At 51.3% G+C, this 14,141-nt stretch overlaps 1 protein-coding gene across 2 annotated transcripts in view; it reads right to left on the reverse strand.

The window, feature by feature from the left end:
* Positions 1-1,157: 1,157 nt before the first annotated feature.
* daam1a (dishevelled associated activator of morphogenesis 1a) overlaps positions 1,158-14,141 on the reverse strand; it is a 72,060-nt gene continuing 59,076 nt past the window's right edge. For both annotated transcript variants that reach the window (XM_080550202.1, XM_080550201.1), the window contains exons 18-26: positions 12,483-12,567; positions 10,452-10,558; positions 8,452-8,540; positions 7,973-8,141; positions 7,265-7,372; positions 4,971-5,031; positions 4,277-4,408; positions 2,855-3,025; positions 1,158-1,950 (exon numbers count right to left, since the gene is read on the reverse strand). In XM_080550202.1, coding sequence (XP_080406328.1) covers positions 1,741-1,950; positions 2,855-3,025; positions 4,277-4,408; positions 4,971-5,031; positions 7,265-7,372; positions 7,973-8,141; positions 8,452-8,540; positions 10,452-10,558; positions 12,483-12,567 — 1,132 coding nt within the window. In that variant the 3' untranslated portion in view covers positions 1,158-1,740. The remainder of the gene's footprint in view (positions 1,951-2,854; positions 3,026-4,276; positions 4,409-4,970; positions 5,032-7,264; positions 7,373-7,972; positions 8,142-8,451; positions 8,541-10,451; positions 10,559-12,482; positions 12,568-14,141) is intronic.

Genomic DNA, 14,141 nt, shown 5'->3' on the forward strand with positions numbered 1-14,141 from the left:
GCAGGTAGGAACAAAACACAAAACACTAAATGCAGAGGTCTGTGATGGGATGCATAGTGTCCAGACTAGAGATCCACGGCGTGTTATGAAGGCGACCGAAGCTTTCCTTTTTTGGGTAACCCTTCAACGTCACTCACACGGGGAGCCGGTGTCCCGGTCACACACCCACAGATTTAACTTCCTTTAATACTCTTAAAATGCCTCCTTTCTCTTTGTCTTTCGTCCCTCCTTTCCTCGAAGAAAAATCACTGATGTGACAGGACCGGGATGAGTGAAAGCAACGCGGGCGGAAAGCTCGCTTTGACCGATCCGATAACGTCAGATCCGTGTTTTTCCTGGAAGGTGTGGAAGGAGGGAGGCGGGAAGGGAGGGGTGCATTGTGACAGTACTGGAACATGGCCTGAAGCCGACATCTGAAAGGAAGGCGGGTTTCCCTGGAAAACACATGAAGCCAAAAGTCCTGGACTGAATGACACTTGTTCAATAGAGAATCTCAATTGAAGGTGCTTTTTTTTTTTAGGATGAGAGCGGTTCAAGTCTGTGTCCAGTTAGGATTCCTCAGTGAGACCAGCAGAGACCGGCAGACCCACTGACACACAGAAGTCTGGTCTAGGCAGCACGCCACACCACACACCCGGGCCTCCAACACCGCATGTACAGTACAACAGACAACAATCATCACTGACTCCTCTTCAGTTGAAGTTCGAATGCGTTATCCTCTTAGGTGACAGAATTTAATACTTAATTTAAAAAATGGTCATATTGCTTCTGCTCTCTGCGATTTGGGATTTAAATACATACTAGATTAGATCTTTATTTGCCCCCCCCCCCAAAAAAAAACGATTTTAAAAAACAGTATGAAAATCTGTATCTGTTTACGATCTTGTGCTCAAAAGCGTAGCATATATTCCGTATACAACCCCCCCCCCCCTAACACACACCACCCAACTGCTCATCTTCAAAAACTGTAAAGAGACACACATCTCTCTCCCTAACTTCTTGCGTCCTCTCTCCTCACCTCACCTCCTCACCTCCTCACCTCACCTCCTCCTGGACCTCGTTGGAGGAGCCAGGTGGAAGGAGGCGAGGAGAGAGAGGCTTAGGAAAGAGTTGTACCCCAACCCCACCCTGTCACAACCACGACATCCATCGATCCGTAACACCGTCATTCACACTGTCAGCATTCTAAAAAGGGAAGGTTTTTTGGCAGTTGACACAAGTCACTCCTGATCCATTGTTGGCAGTTTTCAGACATAATTAAGAATAAAGTCTGTTAGATAATGTCTGTTTCCTGACAGACACACGCTATCTGGGGGTGTTGTGCTTCAGTAGCAGAGAGAGAGAGAAAGAGAAAGAGAAAGAGTGAGAGAGAGAGAGAGAGAGACAGACAGAGACAGAGGGAGAGAGAGAGAGAGAGAGAGGGAGCAAGAGAGGCAGAGGACAGTCCGATCCAGCTCTCCAGCTCAGCTAAGATTCATTTTCAGCATCAGGAGTCAACTCCCAGATGAGGCAGGGGGGGGGGTGTAAGGTCTGTGTTTGACCACCAGAGGTCAGTGTAGCCCCACTAAAACAGAGACAGTGACTGTCAATGTTGTCATCCCCAAATAGTTGATTGGTCAATAGTCATTCCAGCCTCCGATGTTGGATTTGGTTAACGGTTAATGGTCGCTCAACGGGGATCAGTTTGTCGGCGGTCGTAAACCAGACAACGGAGGGGGGGGGGGGGCGGGCGGTCGGGGTTCAGAAGTTGAGCTTGGTGACGGGTCGCTCCCTGCTGCTGTCGGCCCCCTGGTTGTTGATGCGCTTGCGGTTGCGTTTCATCTTGGACAGGTCCTTGTCGAACACCTCCCCGGAGCGCAGGGCCGACACCAGGTCGTCGAACTCCCCATCCTCCTCGCTGTTCTCCTTGGCCTTCCGGGCCTTTCTCTCCTTCTCCCTCTGCTCCTTCATCTGGGGGGGGAGAGAGAGAGAGAGGGGAGGGGGAGGGGGGCAGGAAATAGGAGGGTGACACTTAAGAAACCGTGTGACACACTGACAGGATGGAACCGTTCTGTGTCATTGTTTATTTTTCTTTTTTCCAGCAACTTTTTTCAGCCAAGGCAAGGGGTCAGGGGGAGGGGGGGGGTCAGGGGGAGGGGGTCAGGGGGGGTCTGGGGGAGGGGGGGTCAGGTTGTCACCAAGCCAGCTCAGCTCAGTTCAGCCCAGCTAGACTCTGTAGTGTAAATGAGGGCTTTGTGGCTGTGACACAGGAGTAATGGAGGAGGAGAGGGGGGGACGACGACGACTAACGGGACATTAGCAGTACTACAAATAAAACGAAAGTCTCGCAATTCTCTCTTACCAACGTTTGGGCAATATTCCCTTCATCTGGGGATTTTTCTTCCTGTATTTGTAGTATTTGAGGGGTGTGGGGGGGTTGGGAGTGGAAGGTATTGGAGGATGTCTAGTCTATGTCTAGTCTAGTATTCTAAGGTGAAGTATTGCGGGGGTGTGGGGGGGTTGGGAGTGGAGGGAGGGTATTGTATCACATGTAGCGTGACTGATGTCTGGTCTGTGTTGTTAAGGTTAAGTACTGAGGGGTGTGGAGGGGTGAGGAGGGGTGAGGAGCGCAGGGTGTTATATCAACTGTAGCTTTGTCTGAGACACACCCCTGCCTCCCAGAGGCCTCTCCTCTATTCCTCCCATCCCTCCCTTTCTCTCCCTCCTTCTCCAAACGCTTCAAAGATCAAGATCAAAAGGGGAGGGACATATCTTTCTGAGAAGGAAGGAGAGGAGAGGAGAGAGGGTAGGAGACGATAAGAGGATAGACAGAGAAAGAGAGAGAGAGAGAGAGAGAGAGACACGGGCGTCTCACCTGAGCCTCCACGCGCGCCCTCTTCTCCTCCTCCTCCTTGCGTCTCCGCATGTTCTCGTTCTCCTGCTTGGCCTCCAGGAACGACTGCAGGAACTGGTCGAACATCCCGAAGAACTCCTCAGGCTGCATGCGGGACGGGTCCTCCCCGAAGTGGGTCACCGCCTTCAGGAACTGGAGGGGGGGGGGGGGGGGGGGGAGGGAGGGAGGGAGAGGGAGAGGGAGGGAGAGAAGAGGGGGAGGGAGGGAGAGAGAGAGAGACACAGGATTATTGCTGGTCTAACATGGAGACAGCCTTTCCTAATGAACAGTACCTCCCCTACCCTCCCCTACCCTCTCCTCTCCTCCCCTCCCCTCCCCTCCCCTCTCCTCCCCTACCCTCTCCTCCCCTACCCTCTCCTCTCCTCCCCTCTCCTCCCCTCCCCTCTCCTCCCCTCCCTTCCCTTCCCCTCCCCTCCCCTCCCCTCTCCTCCCCTCCCCTCTCCTTTCCTCCCCTCCCCTCTCCTCTCCTCCCATCCATTGGAAGATGACTGAACGCGTAAATAACCTTTCAACCGCTGCAGCAGTATCAAATACATTCCACATGCCACCTTTGAAGGAGGCACAGAGCGTGTGTGTGGTGTGTGTGTGTGTGTGTGTGTGTGTGTTAAGGGAGGGGAACAAGGGGGGAGACCCTGGCTTTGAAACTGATAGCCTTGACCGCTCCCAGTTAAATGTTAACTGCGTATATTCAGAGGCTCCAATATCCACACAGGTAAAGGCTAGACACACACACACACACACACACACACACACACACACACACACGCACACAGAGACACACACACACACACACAGAGACACACACACAGAGACACACACACACACACACACACACACACACACACACACACACTAGAACACATGTGTACAGGTCAGTCTTTACTACCCAGGCCACTTAAAAGCCTCAGTGTGACTCTTTACTACCTGTGTCTCCCTGGGGGAGTCCTGGTCTAACGTTACACCAGCGCCATCTCAGATCCCCGTTAAACCCTTTAGGAGCTTCCAGCTATTAGTTATGTGACTGCAGGGCTCCTGGTTGGAGGATGGGGGGCTTTTAAAACTGTCATTCTGACAAGAGCTTGACAATTACATGAGAGACAGATGGAGAGACAGAATGGGAGAGAGGAAGAGACAGGGAGAGAGAGACAGAGAGAGAGAGAGAGAGAGAGAGAGAGAGAGTGAGAGAGAGCGAGAGACAGAGAGAGAGAGAGAGAGAGACAGACTGAGAGAGACAGAGAGAGACAGACAGAGAGAGACAAGGCAGGTTAGCCCCCCAACACAACAGAGGGATTTAGTTTCTTTACTACATGCCTCCTCCCCACCACCACCTTGTCCTGTCCCCCACCCTAGTCCTCTATCAACCCCCCCTCCCCCAGGCCTCACCAGCTCCCGGGCCTCAGTGAGAGAGTCCTCCACGTCAGAGAAGCTGAAGCTGGCCAGCGTGACGAACTGGCTGACCACGGACACAAACTTGTCCCTGGAGTCCTGGGGGCGGCCTCGCTGGAACTCCAGCTCCTGGTCACACACACACACACACACACACACGCACACACGCACACACGCACACACACGCACACACACACACACACACACACACACACGATACAATCAGAGAGTTAGAACATGTTCAACACACATTCACATTCAAATCAGCGACAACACCATTCCATGCGTTATGATGAGCCCGTCCTCCGATTTCTCCCTCCGCCAGCCTCCCATGGTCTGAGGGGGTGTGTCCGTTCTGTGGCTTCTAGCTCTATGGATGTCACCGTCATCATCAGACCGCTAGAAGACGTTCTCTATTGTGTCTGTGTTGTGTGTCTGTGTGTAGTGTCTCTGTTGTGTGTCTGTGTGTAGTGTCTCTGTTGTGTGTCTGTGTGTAGTGTCTCTCTTGTGTGTCTGTGTGAGTCTCTGTTGTGTGTGTGTGTGTCTCTGTTGTGTGTCTCTGTTGTGTGTCTGTGTGTAGTGTCTCTGTTGTGTGTCTGTGTGTCATGTCTCTGTTGTGTGTCTGTGTGTGGGTGTGTGTGTGTGTGGGTGTGTGTGTGTGTCTCTGTTGTGTGTGTGTCATCTGACTCACCGTCTCCACACTCTTCAGACCAGAGCGCAGGTTGTTGATGTCTTTCTCCAGCTCTGTCATACTGGGAGAGAGAGAGAAGAGAGAGAGAGAAGAGAGAGAGAGAGAGAGGAGTTTAGAACACATGCATCCAGTCCGACCCCATCTGTTGTCCCCTGCCACAGCAGCCGCAGCACAGACAGGAAGTGTGAGGGGATCAGACCCAGCTTCCTGCCTCAGGGTGGACATACCAGACACCACACGTCCCCTAGCGGGAGAGTCTGGGACTTTTCGGGAGATTTTTCTTGATTTCCAAGGCAGCACGTGAGCACCGTTAGTGGTGCGCTATAGTGTGGACGTCGAAACCTACTGGAGCTCACAGCTCCGTGGAGACCAGGGGAGGCTGATGATACCAGGGGAGGCTGATGATGGGAGGACGGGCTCATTGTGACAGAGCGGATAAGGGAACGGGTGTCCGAGGCACGGTGTCGAGCAGAACGAGAAACGGTATCGAAAACAAAATTTCTGTTTCAGGTCCGTGCGTTAGGACGAACCCCGCCGTCCGACGTCGACCTCCGCCAGCATCCACCAGCCTCCCCTGGTCTCCACCAGCCCCCACCAGCCTCTGCTAGCCTACACCAGCCTCTACCAGCCTCCCCTAGCCTCCGCCAGCCTCCACCAGCCTCTACCAGCCTCTACCAGCCTCTGCTAGCCTCTACCAGCCTCCACCAGCCTCCACCAGCCTCCACCAGCCTCCACCAGCCTCCCCTAGCCTCCCCTAGCCTCCACCAGCCTCTACCAGCCTCCCCTAGCCTCCACCAGCCTCTGCCAGCCTCCGCCAGCCTCCGCCAGCCTCTACCAGCCTCTGCTAGCCTCCACCAGCCTCCCCCAGCCTCCCCCTCGACGGATGTGGCGTGGCGCGAGAGAGAGAGAGAGAGAGAGAGAGAGGAAGCGTCGACTCGAAACAACAACGACTCGAAACTTAGTCGTTTCTCACTCTCTCCTTTCCGGATGTCACCGGGATCCCTTTGACACGGGCCAATTAGGATGACCTCCTGAGCCTCCGACATCCTCACAGTTTAAACACGACCTCTGACCCCCCCCCCCCCCCCCCCTCCCCTCCACGCCCCCCCCCCCCCCTTCTGTAAACACGCCGAGAGACAATAAAACCAACAGAAGAAGAATGCCACGAAAACGTCTAGTGAAAGTCAGAGTCACGGCAGGGGCTTCAAACACTACAGACCTGACCCCCCGACCCGACCCCCCCCCACCCCACCCGACCTGGACCATCTCTGAAAGATATTTCAGCTCAGCTCAGCACCGCTCAGGCAGTGTTGCCAGATCAGCCGTATTCCCGGCCGATTGGGCTACTTATGATCACACTGGGGCAGCTTTTAGACTTTTAGTGCTTAGGTTGGAAAACAATCCCGTCTGGCAACACCGCGCTCAAGTCCTGTGGTGTCGCGAGGGCAACTGAAGCCCAATTTATACTTCTGCGTCGAATTTACGCGCGGCTACGCCGTAGCCTACGCAAGGGCTCTCCCAATTTATAGTTCTGCTTTGGTCGGTCTGCGTCGCGTTGGTCGGTGTACTCATAGCCGACCAACGCTAATTAATAAGTAATTACAGAAAAAGTAAATGGCATTTCTGTCATGGCTTCCGCATTTACAAGAGTCGGAATGTGACGCTACCAAGCGGACCAATCACAGTTCTTATAGATAACTTTACATTAAATATGTTTATCATCATCCGCTGTCAAACGCCACAGCTAATAATTTATTTCTAAATAAACAGGATTGTCCATCTCGTAAATGTGAATCGCACTCCTTATGGGAAGTATGTGCTTGACGCTTCCATGGGGCATTTCTTTGGAACGGTGTACTCATAGCGGCATAATAGGGACTTTTTTTTGCTTGTTGTAAAGAAAATGTCTATAATGCATTGAAATGACATTAAACTAAGATAATAAGATGGTTATCATAATTTTTCAGTAATTACAGAAAAAGTTAATGACATTTCTGTCATGGCTTCCGCATTTTGGCCTACGAGAGAGTCGGAATCATGTCGGAATCATGTGCTACCAAGCGGACCAATCACGGTGCTTACGGTCTGCGTAGGTGTGTTGCGTAGTTACATTTTTGGAGAGGTGCGCGTCAACCTACGGCGTAGGCTCCGGGCCTACGCAGGCTACGCCGTAGATTTTACGCATAAGTATAAATTGGGCTTGAGGGCTGTGTTACGGCTCTCGCGTGACCGAGACTGTGTTAGCCCGCCGAGGTAAGGCTCAGGGTCTCAGAGGTGTCGGCTCAGACTCTTACTTGACTTTGGCCGCCTCCGGTACGCTCTGCAGCTCTTCCTGGAATAGCGCCACCTTGGGGTACTTCTGCTCCAGGACGGTGATCAGGTAGTGGAGCAGGGTGATGTTCCTGCACACGCACACAAACACACACAACAATCAGTCAATCAATCAATCAATCAATCAATACTCAGATTTATTCAAGCGTCTAGGCTGTAGGAGCTAGTCTCTAGGGTGCAGGAGCTAGTCTCTAGAGTGTAGGAGCTAGTGTCTAGGGTGTAGGAGCTAGTCTCTAGGGTGTAGGAGCTAGTCTATAGGGTGTAGGAGCTAGTGTCTAGGGTGTAAGAGCTAGTGTCTAGGGTGTAGGAGCTAGTCTCTAGGTTGCAGGAGCTAGGGTTTAGGAGCTAGAGTCTAGGAGCTAGGGTGTAGGAGCTAGTCTCTAGGGTGTAGGAGCTAGAGTGTAGGAGCTAGGGTGTAGGAGCTAGTCTCTAGGGTGTAGGAGCTAGAGTGTAGGAGCTAGGGTGTAGGAGCTAGTGTCTAGGGTGTAGGAGCTCGTGTCTAGGGTGTAGGAGCTAGGGTGTAGGAGCTATGGTGTAGGAGCTAGTCTCTAGGCTGTAAGAGCTAGGGTGTAGGAGCTAGGGTGTAGGAGGCTAAGGTCGTGTTTGCTGGCCCTTCATCATACAGACTCAGAACCAGACCAGAACCAGACCAGAACAAGAGTGATTCTTACTTGTCGATGCTGGACTTGGTGTCGGCGATCTTGTTGAGCGAGGAGACCTTGAAGCCGAAGGCGTTACCTCTCTGCCCTTTATTCATGTAGTTCCCGAAGGCCAGGACCACCTCCAGAAGCTGCTTCAGGTTACGGCTGTGGAGCACCTCTTTAGAGGCCTTGGACAGGGCTGGGGGGCGGGGGAGGTTGAGGGCAGAGACACAGGGTTACCAAGAGAAGGGACAGAGGTATTTCGAGTAAAGTTCAGGTTTGGGTGTCTACAAACGCGAACAGGCTAGCAGAAACAGGCTAGCGGAAACATGCTAGCGGAAATGCTACGGCCTAACCAGTAGGCGGCGGACTGACCGCAGGTGTTAGCGGAAGTGATTTGGAATCGTTCTCTTGTGATGAGTCGCCCGTTTACTGGCACGGACCGATCCTACCTGAGGTTCCAAAATCCAAAATGGCGTGTTATCGATAACACGTGAATTAAATCTCACCCTCCACTTTAGGTTTGACCTCGCTGATTCTCTCCGCGAACTTCTTCTTGAAGTAGAGAGACTGCAGCCTCGGGCCGTAGTGGTTGATCCTGTGTGGGAGGAGCAGGTAGAGGACAGCGTCAGGTCATGACCTCACACAGCAGACCAGACACAACAGACCAGACACAACCTCCCAGCTCACTGAGGCAGGGCCGGCTAACGTGTTTTGACTGCTCCGGGGTCACGGACGTCATCTGACATGAAAACACACTCTGTTGTTTTGGTGTTTCAGGTCAGGCGGTTTAACAGTGTCAACACACAGGCGACTGTTTAGGCCTGTATGTGCGTGTGTGTGTGTGTGTGTGTGTGTGTGTCTATAATGTGTAATGTGGACTAATGACTAGTGTGTGTGTGTGTGTGTGTGTGTGTGTCTATAATGTGTAATGTGGACTAATGACTAGTGTGTGTGTGTGTGTGTGTCTATAATGTGTAATGTGGACTAATGACTAGTGTGTGTGTGTGTGTGTGTGTGTCTATAATGTGTAATATGGACTAATGACTAGTGTGTGTGTGTCTACCTCGTCCTCTCTTTCTGTGCGTGTGTGTGTGTGTGTGTTTCTCTACCTCCTCCTCTATTTCTCTGTGTGTATATCTGTGTGTGTGTGTGTGTGTGTGTGTGTGTGTCTGTGTATGTCTGTGTGTGTGTGTATATATATATATATATATGTCTGTGTGTGTGTGTATATATGTCTGTGTGTGTGTGTGTGTGTCTGTGTGTGTGTGTGTGTGTGTGTATGTGTATGTGTGTGTGTGCGTGCATGCGGGAGACAGAACAAGACATGGTTTATGGTTGCGTAACCTTGATCCGTTCCCTTTTGTCAGCAGACAAAACACAGAAACACACAACGACCTCGCTGAATCACAGCCCTAAAATGGCAACCTCCAAACACGTCTATTAAAGAAGACATTTTCTCTCTCTCTCACTCTTTCTTTCTTTCTTTCTCGCTCCCTCTCCTTCTCCCTCTCCCTCTCCCCCTCCCCCTCCCCCAGACGCAGTTGCCATGGCGTCAATGTTTTCAGGAAGCAAAAACAGAGAGCCGAAAGGAGGCCAGATCGTGGCAGGAAGCCGGCGTTCCCACAGTAGAGGACGTGTGATGTGACGGAGAGGCTGGCACTGTGGCGTGACGCCAGCACCTGCGCATTGTTCGGCGGGTTAATCTAGTAATCTAATCTGCATCTGACCATGCAGGAGGTGAGTGACGTGGGAGGAATGCTCCTTCACACAGAAAGCCCCGAGGATTGGCTCTTTGTTGCTTCTTACTGGCCTGAGAATTCCCCCTGGTTTGCGGGGTCGGGGTCGGGGTGTGTGTGTGTGTGTGTGTGCGTGTGCGTGTGGTTCGGTGCTCCGCTGTCTGAGAGCACCAAACCACATGGTCTGGGGGGGGGGGGTTTCATATTAATCAATTAACAATGGAGGTGCACTGTAGACAGGCAGAGTAACGCTACCACCACCTACGCCTCTGCCCCCCCCCCCCCTCCTCCCTTCCTCCCTCCGCCCGGAGACTGTGACTCATTTAAAGAGCTATCCTTTTTCGGTACTACAGTGAGTCTTTATGTAGCGTAGTCCTGTTCGCTGTGTGTCGATCGGGGGATGTTTCCGGGAGTGAAGCCACCATCTTAAGACAGGTCTCCCTTGGAAGAGACGGTGATGTTGTCGCGATCCGTCGTTGGCGTCAGACGCGCTCGACGTTGTTTGCTTGTTTTGTCCAAAACCGCTAAAAGAGAAAGACGTCATTGTCCTCTATGGGACTTCCTGGAGCCTTTACCTCCCAGGTGGCGACACAGATCAACCAGATACGGGAGGACCTAGCCTAGACCTAGCCTGGTGGTTAGAGGTGGCCGGCTAGCCAATGGAAAGTCACCGGTTCGATCCCCGTCTCAGGAGGGAGCTGCATTTGCCCTTGAGAGAGAGAGAGAGAGAGAGTGTGTGTGTGTGTGTGTGTGTGTGTGTGTGTGTGTACCTGCTCATCTCGTAGAGGAAGCGGTCAGCCTTGGCCATGCGGTCCAGCTCATGCTTGTGTTCCTCCAGCAGGTCCACATCACTCTTCTCTGGGATGAACTTCAACAGCTGAGAAGAGACACCAGTTATTAATGAAGACAGACCCGGACAGTTATTAATGAAGAGACAGGGGCTCATTGTAATGTATGGAATGGAATGAGGAATGGTATCCAACATGTGTTTGAAACCACTCCTCATTCCATTCCACGCATTAACAAATGAGCCTTGCCTTCCGAATTCGGCCTCCACCATACTACTACGGCCTCCACCCTACTACTACGGCCTTCACCCTACTACTACGGCCTCCACCCTACTACTACGGCCTTCACCCTGTTACTACGGCCTCCACCCTACTACTACGGCCTTCACCCTACTACTACGGCCTTCACCCTACTACTGCGGCCTCCGCCCTACTACTGCGGCCTTCGCCCTACTACTACGGCCTCCGCCCTACTACTACGGCCTTCACCCTACTACTACGGCCTTCGCCCTACTACTACGGCCTCCACCCTACTACTACGGCCTTCTCCCTACTACTACGGCCTTCACCCTACTACTATGGCCTCCACCCTACTACTACTAAGGCCTCCACCCTACTACTACGGCTTCCACCCTGCTACTTTTTTCGACCGAAAGACAAAGGTGGGTATTCCATCAGACGGCAGATAGCGGTAGCTTCTGAAAGGGGCATAGATGAAAGTCCCCGTCTGATGGATTGACGGAGTAGCCGCAAACCCAGTGTTTGGATAGGTGTGGAGGGTGATCCCAAACAGGACAGAATTCCTCCCGCGTGTAGAATGTACAGTAAATGCCCTTTAAATCCCCCAGACTTTGCTTTGGCAGAGGTAATCTCCTGTACAGAACAGATGTGTCAGGCGGGGCAGCTGGTACCACTCCTCTCTGCAGCCCCCCAGACATGGCAACCTCGCACAACCACTAACAACAGTCAGATGCTCTAAACCCACTAAATAACCCCTCCATGTTTAGTGTGTGTGTGTGTGTGTGTGTGTATGTGTGTAGGTGTAGTGTGTGGGTGTGTGTGTGTAGTGGGTGTACTGTATGTGTGTGTAGTGTGTGTGTGTGTGTGTGTGTTTGTGTGTGTGTAGTGGGTGTATTGTATGTGTGTGTGTGTGTGTGTATGTGTGCGCATGTGTGTAGGTGTAGTGTGTGGGTGTGTGTGTGTAGTGGGCGTACTGTATGTGTGTGTAGTGTGTGTGTGTGTGTGTGTGTGTTTGTGTGTGTGTAGTGGGTGTATTGTATGTGTGTGTAGTGTGTGTGTGTGTGTGTACTGTATGTGTGTGTAATAGTGTGTGCGTGAGAGGGAGTTTGTGTGTGTGTGTGTGTGTATGCATGGGTACCCCACCCCACCCCTCACCACTACAAACACCCCCTCTGCCTCCAGCCCCTACACACACACACACACACACACACACGCACACACACACACACACACACGCACACACACACGTCAGAGTCTTTTCAAATAGGGCCGCAGATTAAAGCAACACCAGAGACGAGGCCAATAAAACGGGATCAGCCTCCAATTACTCTCCTCATCCCAGTGGAAACACTCCATCATCCACCTCGTCCTCCGTAATGACGGGGCGGGCGGGCGGGCGGAGGAGGAAATGAGAGCGAAGGGGTTTTGCGGAGAGGTTAGCGGAGGACAAGAAAGAGAGCGCGGAGTGAGCGAACCGCGAAGGAACGCAGCGTTTTACAGCCGTACGTCTGCGTCATCTCTAGACGCCCGCCCGGCCGTTTGAAGAGTGAACCCTGGGAGACCTTAGACCCCCTGTACCTCAGACCTCCTGGTCCATAGACCCCCTGTACCTCAGACCTCCTGGTCCATAGACCCGTCTGTCTACATGGAGTTATATATGTTATATATGGAGTTATATAACTCCAGGTATAACTCCATGTATAACTCCATGTATAACTCCATGTATAACTCCAGGTATAACTCCATGTATAACTCCATATAGAACATGTGTACCTGCTCCAGCATGTCCTTGGGCAGGTCTTCCTGTTCGTCCATGGTCAGGATGGCTCTCTTGATCTCCTCGTTGCTCAGCTTCAGCCTGGAACACAAGGACATCACCGTCACCATGGGAACCACAGTACACCACAGGTAGAACACAAACACACACACACACACACACACACACACACACACACAACCTGTATCCATAACAGAACACGCAGAACATGTACTGTATTCATACCATGTGCAAAACCTGGGAGCACTTAAAGGGGTTATTTAAGGACAACATCTCACACCAGTGAACAAACACCCCCCCTCCCCATCACCAAACGCGTCTAACCCGTCTACTGCAGTGTTTCCTCTATATGCATTAATTCGTGGCGAGCCGCCACAAATGAATTTTCTCCGCCACTAATTCATTCAGTTATTATGACCGGAGAACAGAAAAAAAGCAGATTGAAGCTAGATTTAGGCCGCTTCCAGACCTACATTTTGTTACGATTTAGGGTGTAGTAAATTACAATATGTGACAATGTTGCAATTAACCTCGTCGTTTGTGTTCGCGCTGCAATAGCTCTCAACAGGCGCGCGGCGCGAGGCAACGCGCTTGCAAAACAGTTTTGTGATTGGTCCGAATTTCGCGGGACATTTGGATTTGCCTTTAATCCCGTATCCTAATCGAAAATGCAACATCAGCGACGACTGTGGGTTATTGCATTTACTGCTGTTCTCTGGTTCATGTTCTTATACCACTGCTCAGTATACAAGTATTTTAATGAACATTCGTAATGTAGTCTCTGATGTTCATGGTCAACTAAATCAGCCTATTTTGTGAAACAAATAATGTTCCCGCTAATGGGTTAACCGAGCAGCCTCGCACCTAACGCTAGCTTCGAACTATTCATAGCATAAACGTTGGTAAATGTCATAAACGACACAGTATTGGCAGGGGGAAAGAAGGGGAGTCGAATTTTTATTGACAACGGATTTACATGCTGGAAAAACATGCAGCTCATGCAACTCAGCTGATGCATTACCTTGCTGTTGGTTGTTTACCGAATCTGTCACACTGTGGTTTTACTTGTGTAAACAGTTAGTGAGTATGTATGTGTGTATGTATGTATGTATGTGACTGTCAGTCACAAGTTTATATTCTACGGATGTTGTTCAGTGCTGTATGCGTGTTCCCGGTTCCATGTGTACTCTACTCTTGTGTACTTCATATTCGATGAGCTGATTATCTCTCGTGTACTTCATATTCGATGAGCTGATGATCTTTCTGTGTGTGTCAGTGTCTTGGGCGTATCTGTCAGTCACATGTATATTATACGGTAACCGATGTTCAGTGCTGTATGCGCGTTCCGCATGTTCTGCTGCAGCTGTAGGATATCTTGGTATTTGATCACCTTCTATATAAAATCACCTGCTCGGCTTTAATGACTGAAAAAAAAAAAACTCTAGTTTTACGTCTTTGTTTTGAGCGCCAGTGCACGTTTCATGCGCGTGCACGCGAAAACTCACCACCCCGCCGCTAATGTGAAAAATCCTGGAGGAAACACTGTACTCTGTATACATGGATATATCTGTAGACTGTGCTGTAGTTGCACCAGGGGAGACTAGTGGAGGTAGAATATCGGAGGACGGGTTCATTGTGAAACATGGCAGCGACTT

The sequence above is a fragment of the Nansenia antarctica genome (genome assembly GCF_963989245.1).
Source record: "Nansenia antarctica genome assembly, chromosome: 1".
Lineage (NCBI taxonomy): Eukaryota > Metazoa > Chordata > Actinopteri > Argentiniformes > Microstomatidae > Nansenia > Nansenia antarctica.